The sequence below is a fragment of the Chiloscyllium plagiosum genome, chromosome 35 (assembly GCF_004010195.1).
Source record: "Chiloscyllium plagiosum isolate BGI_BamShark_2017 chromosome 35, ASM401019v2, whole genome shotgun sequence".
NCBI lineage: Eukaryota > Metazoa > Chordata > Chondrichthyes > Orectolobiformes > Hemiscylliidae > Chiloscyllium > Chiloscyllium plagiosum.
The window spans coordinates 39,346,100-39,363,646 of NC_057744.1; the positions used below are offsets into that span (position 1 = coordinate 39,346,100).

The following is a 17,547-nucleotide window of genomic DNA, read 5'->3' on the forward strand; positions in this document are numbered from 1 at the left end:
GGGTGAGGGGGCGGGACATTGCGGAGAGGGGACGGGGCAAGGCGGGTGAGGAGGCGGGATTGGGCGGGTCAGAGTTGGTGCTGGTTGGACTATGGCGAGGCTCGGGTTGTTGTATTTGTTTGTCGGGGTTGTATTGTCGTTGTTGTCGAGTCACGGGTTTTGTGCGGGTAAGTGACAATACCCCCCCTGGTTATTGAAGATAAATGAAGTATGTAATCAGTCCTGGTTGAATTGTTCTAAGGCAGTTTGTTTTTGTTTTTCAGAGTTTCTCTTCCGGTTTGGATCTTACTATGCCGATCACATGGTGTTACAGAAAGAACCTGGCCGAGCTGTGGTTTGGGGATATGGTGCAGTGGGAGCAATAATCCGTGTGTCGGTCCGGACAGACAACAACACATTAACTCATGAAGTAACAAGAGTGAACCAAGGTGGGGAATTGTGCTTGTTTGTATAATCTGTATGGAGAATGTCTGATTCATAGAGTCATAGAGATGTAAAGCATGGAAACAGACCCTTCGGTCCAACCCGTCCATGCTGACCAGATATCCCAACCCAATCTAGTCCCACCTGCCGGCACCTGGCCCATATCCCACCAAACCTTTCCTATTCACATACCCATCCAAATGCCTCGTAAATGTTGCAATTGTACCAGCCTCCACCACATCCTCTGGCAGCTCATTCCATACACGTACCACCCTTTGCATGAAAAAAATTGCCCCTTAGGTCTCTTTTATACCCTTCCCCTCGTACACTATCCATGCCCCTCATGATTTTATAAACCTCTATACGGTCACCCCTCAGCATCCCATGCTCCAGGAAAAACAGCCCCAGTCTATTCAGCCTCTCTCTATAGCTCAAATCCTCCAACCCTGGCAACATCCTTAAATCTTTTCTGAACCCATTCAAGTTTCACAACATCTTTCTGATAGGAAGTAGACAAGAACTGCACACAATATTCCAACAGTGGCCTAATCAATGTCCTGTATAGCCGCAACATGACTATATACTCAACACTCTGCACTCAATACTCTGACCAATGAAGGAAAGCATACCAAATGCTGCCTTCACTATCCTATCTACCTGCAGCTCCACTTTCAAGGAGCTATGAACCTGCACTCCAAGGTCTCTTGGTTCAGCAACACTCCCTAGGAATTACCAACAAACTGCCAGACTACTCAGACCCGTTGGCATCACAAACCCACCAACACACTAAACACTAAAACAGCAGCTAATGAACTTCAAAAACCCTATACAGACATCAAACAAAACTAATGTCATTTACAAAATACCATGCACGGACTGTAACAAACACTACATTGGACAAACAGACAGAAAACTAGCCACCAGTATACATGAACACCAACGAGCCACAAAAAGACATGACACTCTCTCACTAGTATCCTCACGTACAGATGAGGAAGGACACCACTTCAACTTGACGGAGTGACGGAGAGAGATGGTGGCATCTAAGTGTGTGGTGAATGATCAGTCGACTGGAGAGATAAAGGTGATCGGTGGAGACAACCTTTCAACCCTAACAGGAAAGAATGTTTTAATTGTTGAGGATATAATTGATACGGGTAAAACAATGCAGACTCTGCTGAGCATGTTGCAAAATTACAAACCCAACATGGTGAAGGTGGTGAGTCTGCTGGTTAAACGAACTCCTCGAAGTGTGGGCTATCGGCCAGACTTCGTTGGTTTTGAAGTTCCGGACAAGTTTGTGGTTGGATATGCACTCGACTATAATGAATACTTCAGAGATTTAAATCATATTTGTGTAATCAGTGAAAAGGGAAGAGAGAAGTACAAGGCATGAGGTGTGTGGCACTTCGATGGACTGTCAGATTGCGATGGTTGAAATCAGCTGAAGACATTCAGTCTAGAAGATAATCTCTAGGGCTATGTGTTTGTTACTGTCAGTGAATTAGATATTTAAGGGCCCATCATGAACGTACTTAAGTATTTATTTTTGTACTGTAAAAACATAAACTTACAATTTATCAAAAAAAAATTAGCGTTAATTAGCAGAGGGATTGAATTCAAGAGTCGTGAAGTGATGTTGCAACTGTACAGGACTTTGGTTAGGCCACATTTGGAGTACTGTGTGCAGTTCTGGTCGCCTCACTTTAGGAAAGACGTGGAAGCTTTGGAGAGGGTGCAGAGAAAATTTACCAGGATGTTGCCTGGAATGGAGAACAGGTCGTACGAGGATAGGTTGAGAGTGCTAGGCCTTTTCACGTTGGAACGGCGAAGGATGAGGGGTGACTTGATAGAGGATTATAAGATGAGCAGAGGAATAGATAGAGTAGACAGTCAGAAACGTTTTTCCCCGGGTACAACAGAGTGTTACAAGGGGACATAAATTTAAGGTGAAGGGTGGAAGGTATAGGGGAGATGTCAGGGGTGGGTTCTTTACCCAGAGAGTGGTGGGGACATGGAATGCGCTGCCTGTGGGAGTGGTAGAGTCAGAATCTTTGGTGACCTTTGAGCGGCAATTGGATAGGTACATGGATGGGTGCTTAAGCTAGGACAAATGTTCGGCACAACATCATGGGCCGAAGGGCCTGTTCTGTGCTGTATTGTTCTATGTTTTATCTAGTTCTAACTGGGACAACACATCCATCCTAGGAGAAGCCAAACAGAGACACGCACGAGAATTCCTAGAAACACGGCATTCTAACCGGAACTCTATCAACAAACACATTGAGTTAGACCCGATCTACCACCCCCTGAGAAAAGGAACAGGAAGTGACATCACCACAGGAAATGACATCAACCCAAAGAAACCCAAATATATAAATAGAAAGCAGGAATTTTCATCATTGCTTCGCCTGAGGCCCACTGAAGACGTTACTTAGTAAGGTAACAAAACATCTGGAAATGAACCTTGCGGCTCAGCGAGCAAACCTACATCCATTTTTTCGCTATGTTTAAAGACATCCAGCACTTCCTTCTCTGTAATATGGACATTTTCAAGATGTCATTGTCTATTTCCCTACGTTCTATATCTTCCATGTCCTTTTCCACAGTAAATACTGATGCAAAATACTCATTTAATATCTTCCCCATCATGTGCAGCTCCACACAAAGGCCGCCTTGCTGATGCTTTTGGAGTCCTATTCTCTGAGGAGAAAGCGAGGGCTGCAGATGCCCGAAACGTCGATTCTCCTGTTCCTTGGATGGTGCCTGACCTGCTGCGCTTTTCCAGCAACACATTTTCAGCTTGAGTCCTATTCTCTCCCTAGTTACCCTATTGTCCTTAATGTATTTGTAAAGACCCTTTGGATTCTCCTTAACTCTATTTGCCAAAGCTATCTCACATCCCCTTTTTGCCCTCCTGATTTCCCTCTTAAAGCATACTCCTAATACCTTTAATTCTTCTAAGGATTCACTCGATCTGTCCTGAATACCTGACATATGCTTCCTCCTTTTTCTTAACCAAACCCTCAATTTCTTTAGTCATCCAGCATTCCCTACACCTACCAGCCTTTTCTTTCATCCTAACAGGATTATACTGTCTTTGGACTCTCGTTATCTAATTTCTGAAGGTTTCCCATTTTCAGCCGTCCCTTTACCTGTGGACATCTGCCACTAATCAGCTTTTGAAAGTTCTTGCCTAATACTGTCAAAATTGGCCTTTAGAATCTCAACTTTTAGATATGGTCTATCTTTTTCCATCACTGTTTTAAAATTAATAGAATTATGGTCGCTGGCCCCAACATGCTCCCCCTCTGACACCTCAGTCACCTACCCTGCCTTATTTCGCAAGAGTAGGTGAAGTTTTGCACCTTTTCTTGGAGGTACGTCCATACACTGAATCAGAAAATTTTCTTGTTTCCACTGAAAAAAATTCTTCTCCGTCTAAACCCTTAACACTATGGCAGTCCCAATCTATGTTTGAAAAGGTAAAATCCCCTATTATTCCTACAGATAACTGAGATCTCCTTGCAAATTTGTTTCTCAATTTCCCTTTGACTATTAGAGGGTCTAGAATACAATCCAATAAGGTGACCATCCTTTTCTTATTTCTCAGTTCCATCCAAATAACTTGCCTGGATGTATTTCTGGGAATATCCTCCCTCAGCACAGCTGTAATGCTATCCCTTATCAAAAATGCCACTGCCCCTCTTCTCTTGCCTCCCTTCCTGTAGCATTTGTATCTTGGAACATTAAGCTGCCAGTCGTGGTGGTACTATTGGCAGAAAAGTCTAGAATCATCCTTTCCCTGGCTGCAGGCCTTCAAGCTAGGGCTCCGGATAAGGGGACTAATTTTGGATTATAATTAGAAGTTTCACCATCTGGTTGAGAGTATTCTAACCTTGAACGTTGTGGATGATCAGCTGTTGAGCATATTCTAGATTGAGATTGAAAGAGTACTGCACTTGAGGCGCATCAAGGAATGTGAGGATCGAGTAGAAAAGTAGATTTGAAGTTGAGGATCAGTCGTGATTTTATGAAATTAAGAACCAGACTTGGGGGACTGTATAGCCTATTCCTGAATCTATTCCTTAATGTTTTTATGCTGCCAATTATGGAGTAAAACAGGATTTAGTAAGGAAATTCTGATCATAGTAAATAACCAGGAAGTACCAGGAAAAAGCTTCCAACACTCAAAAGTAGAAAACCCATTTTAGGGAACTTTAAGAAAGCAATTTAAACAGCAAACCGTAGACATGGAAAAGGACTTGTGAACAGGATTCGGGACAACACTAAGAAATTTTATAAATACATTTAAAGGCAAGAGGTTAACCAGGGAAAGAGTAGGGTCCGTGAGTGATCAAGGATTTGACTCACCCTGCCCGGCCCCCTCACCCACCATACCCTGCCCCCATAGTCAAATCCTGGCTTTGAAGCCACAAGATGTTAGAAGGATGTGGAATGAATACTTCTCTTTGGTCTTCACTCTGGAAAAGGAGAATGTAGGAATGAAATTCGCGGAAAGGGACAGTGAAGAACTTGCATAGTTTGACATAGGCAATAGGGAGGTATTGGAGGCTCTGTTAGGCTTAAAACAGATAGATCCCCCTGACCCGGCTGAATTGCTGCTGTGAGAGGTGAGGCAGACAATTTTTAATTCCTCTCTGGCCAGATGGGAAGTGCCAGAGGACTGGAGGACAGCTGATGTGGTTCCACTTTTTAAGAGGCATGGTGGAGATGAACTGGGAAATTACAGTCTGGTGAGTTTCATGTTAGTAATATGGAAACTATTGAAGAAAATTCTGAGGAACAAAGTAATACTAATTACTGTCATAGAGTCGAACAGCAAGGAACAGCATGGTCCATGCTGACCATGTTTCCATACTAAACTAGATCTATTTGGCCATATCCCTGTAAACCTTTCGTATTTATGTATTTGTCCAAATTTATCTTAAAATATGCCCCCTAGTTCCGAACTCTCCCGCCCTAGAGAAAGAACCCTTGTTATTTACCTATCTATGCCCTTCATGATTTTATAAACCTCTCAAAGGACCCCCCTCAACTTCCTGTGCTCCACTGAAGAAAGTCCTAGCCTATCCAGCCTATTTTTTATAACTCAAACCCTCCATTCCTGGTAACATCCTGGTAAATCTTTGCTGACTTGGAAGGACAGGTGTTGATTAAAGATAGTCAGCATAGCATTGTCAGAGGGTGGTTATGCCTAACAACTTTGCACAAATAAATTGAAAAGTGTGTGGATGAAGGAAGTTCAGTTGATGTAGTTTATGTGGATTTTAGTGAAGCTTTTTACAAGGTGCATCATGGGAGACTGATTGAGAAGGGCAAATGTCATTGAATTGAGGGAAACATAGTGAGATGGGTCAGAAATGGGTTTAGTAATAGTGGTAAAAGGCTGTTCAAGTGACTGGAGGTTGGCATCCAGTGGTGTACCACAAAGATTAGTACTGGGACCTTTATTATCTGTTATATTCAGAAATAATGAACGTGAAAATGGGGGAGGGAACGCAAAGTAAAATTATAGATGATGCCAAGATTGGTAGAGTGGTTAACAGTGAAGAAAATGATTGTAAGTTACATGAAGATATAGGTAGGTTGGTCAGATGGGCAGACCAGTGGCAAATGGTATTTAATCCTGATAAGTGCTAGGAAATGTACTTTGGAAGAAGAAACAAGATAAGGGAGTATTTAGTGAATGGCAGGACATTGGGTAGTTTAGAGGAATAGAGGATTTTTGGATAATTATTCACAGATCCTTGAAGTTGGCAAAGCATGTGAATAGGATAGTTAAAGCATATGGAATCTATTCATGTTATGGACTAGGCCAGCCCCCCTCAAAACATTTTAAGAAGCCAACCCAGAATTTAAATTTTATTTTGTGCGAAGTGGATATTCCAGGAGTGATGCAGCTAGGCAACCATTCAGCTTTAAACAAAACAGAATTTATTTAAACATTACAGATGAAATACAAACAAAAGAAAACAGAATTTAGAATAACTTATTTGATAACCCACCAACACAATATCGCAACTTAACGAAGGTGTCCCAATCCTGGCAACATCCCATAAATACACCCCTTAACAAAAGATAAATTCAAACACAGATTCTTACAGGCAGGAGAGGTTTCAGAGAGAAAGTTCAGGCAAGACCTCTGTTAAAGCATAGAACTGCTTTTCACTGTAGCCACTTCTTTAGGTCCCCAGTAATTTTCTTGACTGCTTGCTAAAACAAACCAAACTAGAAAATAAACCTGAACTGGAGAACTGTTAGCCATTTCAGCACCACTGAATTTACAAACCTTCTTGAAAAAAAAACTAAGGACAGCATAATCTTGTTAAAAGAGGTAGCAGTGTCACAAGCATAAGAGAATGGAAATAATGTTGGAGTTGCACAGAGCATTGATCAGGTCACAGCTGGAGTATTGTGTGCGGTTATGGTCACCTCACTACAGGAAAGCTGTGATAACTCTGGATGTAGGTTTGCTTGCTGAGCTGGAAGGTTCATTTTCAGATGTTTCGTCACCATACTAGGTAACATCTTCAGTGAGCCTCTGGACAAAAAACTGCTGGTGTTTCCTGCTTTCTGTTTATATGTTTGGGTTTCCTTGGGTTGGTGACATCATTTCTGATGTTGACATCATTTCCTATGGTGATGTCATTTCCTGTTCTTTTTCTTGGGGATCTAACTCAATGTGTTTGTTGATAGAGTTCCGGTTGGAATGCCATGCTTCTAGGAATTCTCGTGCATGTCTCTTTGGCTTGTCCTAGGATGGATGTGTTGTCCCAGTCAAAGTTAGCACCCCCTGTGAAAAAGAACAGGAAATGACATCACGAACCCAAGGAAACCCAAACAAATAAATAGAAAGCAGGAAACACCAGCAGTTCTTCGTCCGGAGGCTCACCGAAGGTGTTACCTTAGTAAGGTGATGAAACATCTGAAAATGAGCCTTCCAGCTCAGCGAGCAAACCTACATCCAGAACCTCAACGTGAGCTACCAATCTTCTCAAAACTCGCTACCTGTGATAGCATTAGAGGGGGTAGGGAGAAAGTTCACTGGGATATTGCCTGGGATGGAGAAATTGAGGTATAAGGAGAGAACAAAGAACATTACAGCACAGGGGAACATGCCCTTCAGACCTCCATGCCTGTGCTGATCCAGATCCTCTATCTAAATCTGCCGTCTATTTTCTAAGGATCTATATCCCTTTGCTTCCCTATCCATTTATGTATCTATCTAGATACACCTTAAATGACGCTATCATTCCCGCTCCAAGCACCTCTGCTGGCAACCCATTCCAGGCACCCACCACGCTCTGCATGAAGAACTTTCCATGCATATCTCCCCTATACTTTTCCACTCTCAGTTTGAACCTGTGACCCCTAGTATTTGAGTCCTCCAATCTGGGGAAAATGTTTTTTGCTATCCACTCTATCTACACCACTCATGATTTTGTAGGCCTCAATCAGGTCCCCCCTCAACTTCCTTCTTTCCAATGAAAATAATCCTCATCTATTCAACCTCTCATAGCTAGCACTCTCCATACCAGGCAACATCCTGGTGAACATCCTCTGCACAAAGCATCCACATCATTTTGGTAATATGGTGACCAGAACTGTACGCAGTATTCCAAATGTGGCTGACCTGTTATACAACTGTAACATGACCTGCTAACTGTTTAGTGAGAGACTAAATAGATTTGGATTATTTTCTTTAGAGCTGAGACGACTGAGGGGGGCATGATTGAGCTATATAAGATTATGAGGAGTGAACAGAGCGCAGCTATTCCCCTTGGCTGAGGGTCAATCATGAAAGGGCATTGTTTTAGGGTATGGGCAGGAGACTCAACATTTGATGGGCATCAGGAATGCACTGTTTGGAAAAGTAGTGGAGGCTGGAAGTCTTACAAACTTTAAAAGATATTTGAATGAGTATTTCAAAAATCATAAAATTCAAGAATATGGTACAATTGCAGCAAATTGGGATTAGTGCATTATTAGTGGTAGTTATGCCAGATTTGATGTGCTGAACAGTCTTTGCTGTACCTATGAATTTATGAAATACACCTTTTAGAGACAAGTGGGCATTGCAGGGCCTGGGAGACATCATCACCCTGGATGATGGTATTTTGATTTAATAAGCTCCATTCACTGCTCGTGACCTCTCTTCAAGTGCCCCACTGGAGGCTGTTTCACTGATTTTTAAAGTTTCTTTTTCATAAGAATATACGTCATCTGACGAAATGGGTTAGATTCAAGTTTGCAGAGGGAAGTAAAGGTAGTGGAGGATTTGGCCAAGTCTTCAAATTCTAGATATGACAGAGGACTCTGGCGATAACTTTCATATTCTTGTTTAGAAATTAGGAGAAAGAGGGACCTGTAACTGTAGACCAGCCACTTGAACTGGTGGTGACAAAACTTTTACTTGAAGAACCCAAGTAAAAATTAATTGCCACTTGACAGTCCCTTGGATTAGTGAATGAAAGTCAAGATGAATTTGTTAAAGTCAAATGAAGCTCAATTTGATTAACAAAGAGGACCAATGAGTGTAGAGTACAATTCATATTATGGATATCAAAACATATTTGATAAAATGCTACTACTTGTGAACAAAATTGAAGATGCACAGTAAAAGTGCCAGAGTGGAAAAAGCACAGCAGGTCAGGCAGTGTCCAAGGACCACGAGAGTCGATGTTTTGGGCATATCCCTTCTTCAAGACTGGGGAGGGAAAAGGGGGCTGAGAGCTAAATCGGGGAGGGAGTTAGGGCTAGGGAAAGATAAGTAGGAGGTGATGGTGATAGGTTGGTGAAAGTGTGGAATGGATATGTGGGAGGAACAGTGGACAAGTAGGCCAGATCAGTAGGGCGGATCTGACTTGCAGGGTTGGATCTGGGATGGGGTGGGGGGAGGTGAAATTTGGAAACTGGCAAATTCAGTGTTCATGCCATGCGGTTGTAGGCTCTCGAGGCGGAAGATGAGGTGTTCCTCCTCCAATTTGTGGTGGCCTTGTGTAGGCAGTGGAGGAGGCCCAGAATGGACATGTCCTCAGGAGTGTGGGAGGGGGAGTTGAAGTGGATGGCCACACGAAGGTGGGGTTGGTTGGTGTACGGATCAGAAATATTCCCTGAACCATTCTGTGACTTTGCACTTGGTGCACCGATACTGCTCATTTAGCAAGGTTATACTGTCCTTGGCTTTGTTTCAGAGTTCGTAAAAGCAGCCATTCTGAAAAGTCTGACTTGGATGGGTTTTAGTGTCAATTTGATTATCGCTAACAGATACTGCCTCAGGAAAAAGGCGTTCAAATTTTTAAAAGAAACACTTGTATGATTAAAGAGGGGTGGACAGTGCTCTAGGTTCAACTTTTTTCTAGTTTGGTTTGGTTTGGTTTTAGCAGTCTGGCTGTTCACTAAAAGCAGTCAGTCAGTGGGGCTGATGGTGCAAGAAGCTACATGGAAGAAAGTGTTCTATGCTGAACCCCTCTGCCATCTCTCTCTCTCTCTCTCTTTTGTGCCAAGAGGTGTTTATGGGGATTGTTGCAATGAATTGGAACAGCATCATTAAGTTGGGATAATTGGCTGGGTTTTCAGCGAGGTTAAATTATTGAATATTCTGTTCTCTTTTGTATATGTTTCATTCAGTAATCTTGTGAATGAATTCTGTTTTGTTTCAAATTTTGATTTATGGACCAATTCAATCGTCAGCCATTTCAGTTGATGATCTTGCCTTTTTAACTCTCTGCTCATACACGAATTCTCACTACTTCAGGAATTGAATTTTTGAACTCCTCCAAAATAATTCTCTCTCTAAGAGCATCATGGGGGGCACGGTGGCACAGTGGTTAGCACTGCGGCCTCACAGCGCCAGAGATCCAGGTTCAATTCCCACCTCATTGCATATTCACTCCGTGTCTGCGTGGGTTTCCTCCGGGTGCTCCGGTTTCCTCCCATAATCCCAAAAATGTGCAGGTTAGGTGAATTGGCCATGCTAAATTGCCCGTAGTGTTAGGTGAAGAGGTAAATTTAGGGGAATGGGTCTGGGTGGGTTGTGCTTCGGTGGGTCAGGGTGGACTTGTTGGGCCGAAGGGCCTGTTTCCAGCTGACCAGCTGCATTTCTCCTTGAATATCCACTTAAACCTGCTTTAAAACAACTCGTAAAGTTAGGATCCGGGCTACTTTCTTGAAATGTTTTTGGGGGGGGGGGTCTGGCCTGGCATGGCCCAATACAGATTTGCGGCTCTTTGTTCTATAGCTCCAGATTGGGATTCGTGTTGCTGGACTTAAAGGCAGCAAGTGTTAGGTGTTAGTGTCTTTTGTTCTGGGTGTTGAATTAAGTTGGTTTAATCAATACTTGGCATAGCAATGGTTCTTTTCAGTCACCAAGGGTTTTCTGGGGTAGATTAAGTTGGAGACAAAAGACAGGAAAGGTCAACAGAAATAAAACAGTTTGAATTACAATTAAAAGCAGAGGAAAGAGAAAAGGAATGAATCGCTTTAGCAGAGTAAAAAGAGAGAGAGAGAGAGATTGAGAGAAAAGGAAGAAAAAGGCAGAGTTTGAACTTCAGAAATTGGTACCTAGACAGGAAAGACAGCTTAAAAAGATGGACATGAGGGCTGAAGGTAAGCTCTGAAGAGAGTGAGGATGAGGAAACCCATGGTAGCCGAAGGCATGGTGAGAAACTGTTAAATATCTTCAAGCATTTCCTAATTTGATGAAAAGGATATGGAAACCTTTTTCATCTCATTTGAAAAGGTGGGGTAAACAAATGCGATGGCCATTGACCAATGGTTGTGTTGATCCAAACAAAACTCTTGTAAAAAGCGGTAGTGAGGTGTTTGCATCGTTATCAGAGGAGGTATCTGGGCCATATGAGGAAGTGAAGACAGCCATCTGATGAACATATGAGCTTGTGCCAGAAGTCAACAGACAACATTTCAGGAGTCAAAGAAGGGGCAGTTTAGGATATCCAGATTCTGGATTAGTGCTGCTGGAACAGCACAGCGGTTCAGGCAGCATTCAAGGAGCAGTAAAATCGAGTTTAGGATATCCAGTCAGCATGGATGAGTTGGACCAAAGGGTCTGTTTCCATGCTGTACACTTCTGTGACTCTATGACTCTAAATACAACAAAAACTTGAAATTTCAATGACCCTGGTGAATCCAGCAGTGAGTTTGAAAGGATCAAACAAAGTAATTTGGATAAGTGGATAAGGGCATTAAAAATAAAGCAAATCGATTAGATTAGATTACAGTGTGGAAACAGGCCCTTCGGCCCAACAAGTCCACCCTGACCCGCCGAAGCGCAACCTACCCAGACCCATTCCCCTAAATTTACCCCTTCACCTAACACTACGGGCAATTTAGCATGGCCAACTCACCTAACCTGCACATTTTTGGGATTATGGGACGAAACCGGAGCACCGGGAGGAAACCCACGCAGACACGGAGCGAATGTGCAATGAGATGGGAATTGAACCCAGGTCTCTGGCGCTGTGAGGCCGCAGTGCTAACCACTGTGCCACCGTGCCGCCCATGATGCTCTTAGAGAATTATTTTGGAGGAGTTCAAAAATTCAATTCCTGAAGTAGTGAGAATTCGTGTACGAGCAGAGAGTTAAAAAGGCAAGATCATCAACTGAAATGGCTGATGATTGAATTGGTCCATAAATCAAAGTTTGGCTTCCAACATCAATTTGAGATAGAAGCTGGGGCAAAGAGAAATTCTTGCCTGGAAAGGGAAAGTTAGATTTCAATGTAGGTCATAAGGATAACAACACAGGGTAAAAATGAAACCTTTGAAGGGGAAAGAGAAAATAAAATCTCCTGTGTTTTCACTGCAAAAAGTAGGCCACGTGAAATCACAGTGTTAGTGGATTAGGAAAAGCACTGTGAAGCCAGATGTAGGAAAACAGGATAAGCCAGTGAATTTTGTTGGAATGGTAATGGAAAGCAGAGTGAAGTCTAGAAAGCTGCACCAGAATGTACAATCTGGTCGGAGGTTGGTTAAAGATCTTCTTGAACTGTATACCTGTTAAAGTAGAGTTAACTCACATATGCCAGGAGCAGCAGGTAAAGAGGTTACAATATTAAGAAATACAGGACCCTTTGAATCTGTGATGTTGAAAGGTGAGGAGATGTATACTTCTGAAGGACCGTTGCCAGAAAAAAGTACTAGTAACGGGAATTCACGGTGAGACAAGAAGCACTCAATTATGTAAAATGAGGCTTGAGTGTCCAGTGATGAGTGGAGAACTTGTGGGAGGAGTACTGGACAAACTCTCAGTTCCAGGAGCCAACTTATCCTTGTTAACAATATGGCTGGTTCACAGGTAGGAGTGCTGCCTACTGTGGTTGAAAAGCCAGTGGAAACTCAGGCAACTGAACTTTTACAGGACACATATCTGGAATTTTTCCTGACTGTGTGGTAACAAGGTCACAAAGTCAGCAGTTGAAACAGAAGAAATCAAAGAGTGCAGATAAGAAAGTTCAAGTGGAATTAGCAGATTGATCAGATGGTTGACACAACCCAGGAACAGATAGATGACAAAAGAGATAAGTTAACTTAGTTACAGCAGAAAGATGAAAATGTAAAGCGATTGTATCAAAAGGCATACACGGAAAAAGAATCCGCATGTATTCCTATCATACATCATCTTAAGAATGATGTCTTAATGTCTTAAAGAAGTGGAGACCATCACATATTTGGACAGATGAGAAATTTGCAGGAGTTCATCAATTCATATTGCCAGTGAGTTATAGAAAGGCGGTGTTGTGGGTAGCGCATGAGCTACCACTAGGGGGTCATTTAGGAGTGAGAAAAACTCAAGCTAAAATACAAAAACATTTTTAGTGGTCTGGACTGCACAAGGATGTAGTTGAACTTTGCCAGACATGCCGTACATGCCAGGTAATTGGAAAACCACGAGAGGTAATAAAACCCCATCTTTAATACCTATTCCTGCATTTGAGGAACTTTTTACAAGAGTCTTAATTGATTGCATAGGACCCCTATCTAAAACAAAAAGTGGAAATCAGTATTTGTAAATAATAATGGAGGTGTCCATTAGATTTCCAGAGGCCCTTCCATTTCGCAATATCACAGCTAAAAGAATTGTCGAGGAATTACTCAAATTGTTTACTAGATATGAACTACCCACAGAGGTACAATCAGATCAAGGGTCAAACTTCACATCAAAATTATTCAAGGAAGTTATGAACAGCTCAGGAATAAAACAATTCAAATCTACAGCGTAATATCCAGGGTTGCAGTGAGCACTCGAAAGGTGGCATCAGACACTAAATACCATGTTGAGGGCTTATACTCAAAATCATCCAGATGATTGGGATAAAGGAATTCTGTTTGTACTTTTTGCAAACAGAGATCCACCAAATGAATCAACCAAATTCAGTCCATTTGAATGAACTTTTGGGATTGAAGTGAGATGACTGCTAAAATTGATTAAAGAGAAATTGTAGGTCATAATTCAGAGACCACATATTTGGACTTTGTGTCAAATTTTAGGAAACTACTAAGTAGAGTGGAGGAGTTGACTGGACAGCATTTAATCGTATCATGGCATATAATGAAACAGGAAACAGACAAGAAATCAAAAACTTGCAACTTTGATATTTAGGTTAAGGTGTTAATGTTACTTCGAGTGATAGATGAACCTTATCAAGTTGAAAGGAAATTAAGTGAGGTGATAAGGACTCCAGACAGAAAGAAACCTGAGTGTGCTATGTGAAGATGCTTATAAGGTATGCTAGAACGTAGAATATTACAGCACAGTACAGGCCCCTCAGCCCTCGATGGTTTTGCAGGTTGGCAAACAATCTGAAGCCCATCTAACCTATACTATTCCATTTTCATCCATATGCCTATCCAATGACCATTTAAATGCCCTTAAAGTTGGCGGGTCTACTACAGTTGCATACATGCCATTCCACACCCCTACTACTGAGTAAAGAAACTACCCTGACATCTGTCCTATATCTATCACCCCTCAATTTAAAGCTATGCCCCTTCATGCTAGCCATCACCATCAAGGAAAAACGCTCTCACTGTCCACCCTATCTAACCCTCTTATCTTATATGTCTTAATTAAGTCACTGCTCTACCTTCTGTCTAAAAAAAAGCCTCAAGTCCCTCAGCCTTTCCTCATAAGACCTTCCCTCCATTCCAGGCAACATCCTAGTAAATCTCTTCTGAATCCTTTCCAAAGCTTCCACATCCTTCCCATATGCAGTAACCAGAACTGTACACAATACTCCAGGTGTGGCCGCTGCAGAGTTTTGTACAGCTGCAGCTTGATTATGTTTTCTGAGCGTATGCATTCAATCTCCTTTGAACCTGTGCCACCTTTTAGAGGGTTAATACCTATAAGGATTTTGCATGATAGCACCATTTAAGGTGTACATGAATGGGCATGGAGCAGAGGAATACAATAGAAAATAGGTGACAGGTTTAGGTAGAGGATCTGGATTGGTGCAGGCTTGGAGGGCCAAAAGGCCTGTTTCTGTGCTGTAATTTTCTTTGCTCTTTGATCTTGTTCTTAATCGGAACAGCATTTCCTATATCTACATCATGCATAATTAGGTCAGTACTTCCCAGCCTATTTCCACATATCTCCCCAAGTGATTGTAGTATCTCTTTCAGGGCATTTTGATTTTCCTCTGGAAGGTAACTTAATAATTTATCCCAATTTTTGACAACTTCCTCATTGTCCAATTTAATTTGAGGAATGTCCAATTCAGAATCCCCCGAATTTGGTTCTTCCCTCTGTATTGGAACCAATAACACAGTCTCCTTTGCCTTTCTCTCCATGTCAAAATCTTTGTTGTCACTGGCTGCAGGAATAGTGCCAAAAGACTGCAGGACAGCAAATGTTGTTCCCTTGTTCAGGAAGATGGGTAGAGCTAACCTAGAATATTGTGCCCAGTTCTGGTTGTCTCCTTATAGAAAGGATGTGGATGCTTTAGAGAGGAGACTTACCAGGATGTTGCCTGAATTGGAGGGCATGTCTTATGAAGAGGTTGAGTGAGCTAGGGCTTCTCACACTGGAAAGAAGGAAGAGAGGTGACTTGATAGAGGTGTACAAGATAATGAGAGGCATAGATCGAGTAGATAGCCACAGACTTATCCCCAGGGCAGGAATGTCTGCCATGAAGGGTCGTAATTTTAGGGTGATTGGAGGAAGGTAAAGAGGAGATGTCAGAGGTAGATTCTTTACGCAAAGAGTGGTAGGTGCATTGAATGTAGTACCAGCAGAGGTACAACAGTCAGAGACGTTAAGGATATTTAAGCGACTGCTGAACAAACACATGGACGGCAGTAAATTGAGGAGTGTTTAGGTTAGGTTGATTTAGATTAAGATAAATGCTCGGCACCACGTTGTGGGCCGAAGGACTTGTAGTGTGCTGTGCTATTCTATGTTCTATGTATGTTGTGTACTAACAATTTAAAATGAGAGGGTTTTATAATGAAGCCTTTTTTTATTAATAGTTTTTATTTTAAAGGAGGCATTGTGCCGATGCTACTCCTTTAAAGAGGTTATGCTGTCCTTGGCTGCTTTTTGAGAGAGGTCGTAAAAGCAGTGATCCTGAAAAGTCTGGCCTGGATGGATTATAGGGCCAATTTGATTATAGCTGATAGATACTGTCTCAGGCAAAAGGTTGCCATGTTTTTAAAAGAAACACTTGTACAATGAAAGAGGAACGGCCAGTTCTCCCAGCTCAGCTTTTCTCTGGTTTGGTTTTAGCAGCCTGGCTGTTCACCGAAAACAGTCAGTCAGTGACGCTGCTTGTCCAAGAACAGTCTCTCGCCCTCTCTCACCAAGGATGTTTATGGGGATTGTTGCAAGGATGTCAAACGGCATCATTAAGTTGGGATAATCTCTTGGGTTTTTGAATAGGTCAAGTTATTTGGTATTCTTATTTTTGTTTTGTGTGCTTCATTCTGTAATCTTGTAAATAAATGCTGTTTTGTTTCAAACTAAGTGATTTGACCAGCTGCATCCCTCCTGGAATATCCACTATATCCACTATACCCCTGCTTAAAACAACTAGCAAAGTTAGGATCCGGGCTACTTTCTTGAAATTTTTTGAGGGGGCCTGGCCTGGTCCATAACACTCGATCTCTCTGATGTAGAGGAGAGCAGTAGATGCAATAAATGAGGTTGGAAGATATACAAGTAAATCTCTGCTGGGTTTGGAATCCCTTTGGGACCTTGGACTGAGGTGAGCGGGGAGATGTGGGAGCAGGTTTTGCACTCTTACACTAGCAGAGTGCCAGGTGTGGAGAGGCTGTTAGTGGGGAGTCTCCAGCATCTGCAGTCCTCACTTTTTCCTAGTAAAATTGGCAGGACAAGCCTAAATGTAAAATTACTCACAGTACAGAAAACAGATGGTAACAGTTGTGTTTTAGACTTGAAGGAACCAGGCAGTGGTATTTGCCAGCCGTCAGTATTGCCACCACTTTTCTTTTGAATATATATTAAGGGGAATGTGGTATTACCGCGAAACTATTAATCCAGAAACTCAGCTAACATTCTGGAGACCTTAATTCAAATTCCTTGGCAAATGGAGGAATGTTGAATTCAATTTAAAAAAAAACAGGAATTAAGAATCTACTAATGACCATGAAACATTACTGATGGTCAAAATAGTGGATCTGGCTCATGATGTCCTTCCAGAGTCCATTCCCACAGCAATGTGGTTGAATCTCAACTGCCCTCTGAATTGGCTTAGTAAGCCACTCAGTTCAAGGGCAGCTAGGGGAGGGATAGGAAATGCTGGCCAGTCAGTGATGCCCATGATGTACAAGTGAATAAAAATAAATTGATAACCTAAATTGTGGTGATATTATTTCAAAATTTACAATGTCACAAGCAGTGAAGAGGATAGTTATGGGAAAACATAGACAGGTGAAATGGGCAGGGGCATGGCAGATGTAATTTAACAGAAATGTAAAATGATGTACATTTTTTGGAACAGTGAGAGGCAGTGTACATTAAACTGTGCGATTTTTAAAGGGCATCAGGAACCGTGAGATTGGAGGTATACATATTCACCAAAAACTTTACAACAAAATTAAATCTTTCCACTCTGGAAAAAG

The 17,547-nt window shown here is 42.1% G+C and overlaps 1 protein-coding gene across 3 annotated transcripts in view; it reads left to right on the forward strand.

Annotated features, from left to right (window-relative positions):
- Window positions 1–17,547, forward strand: part of siae (sialic acid acetylesterase) — a 132,188-nt gene that overhangs the window by 1,406 nt on the left and 113,235 nt on the right. Inside the window, exons 1-2 of one of the 3 annotated variants that reach the window (XM_043676964.1) lie at window positions 29–45; window positions 264–428. In XM_043676964.1, the coding sequence (XP_043532899.1) occupies window positions 302–428 (127 nt within the window). In that variant the 5' untranslated portion in view covers window positions 29–45; window positions 264–301. Of the gene's footprint in view, window positions 1–28; window positions 46–69; window positions 168–263; window positions 429–17,547 lie in introns of those variants that run through there. The other 2 variants (XM_043676962.1, XM_043676963.1) reach the window with 2 other exon arrangements.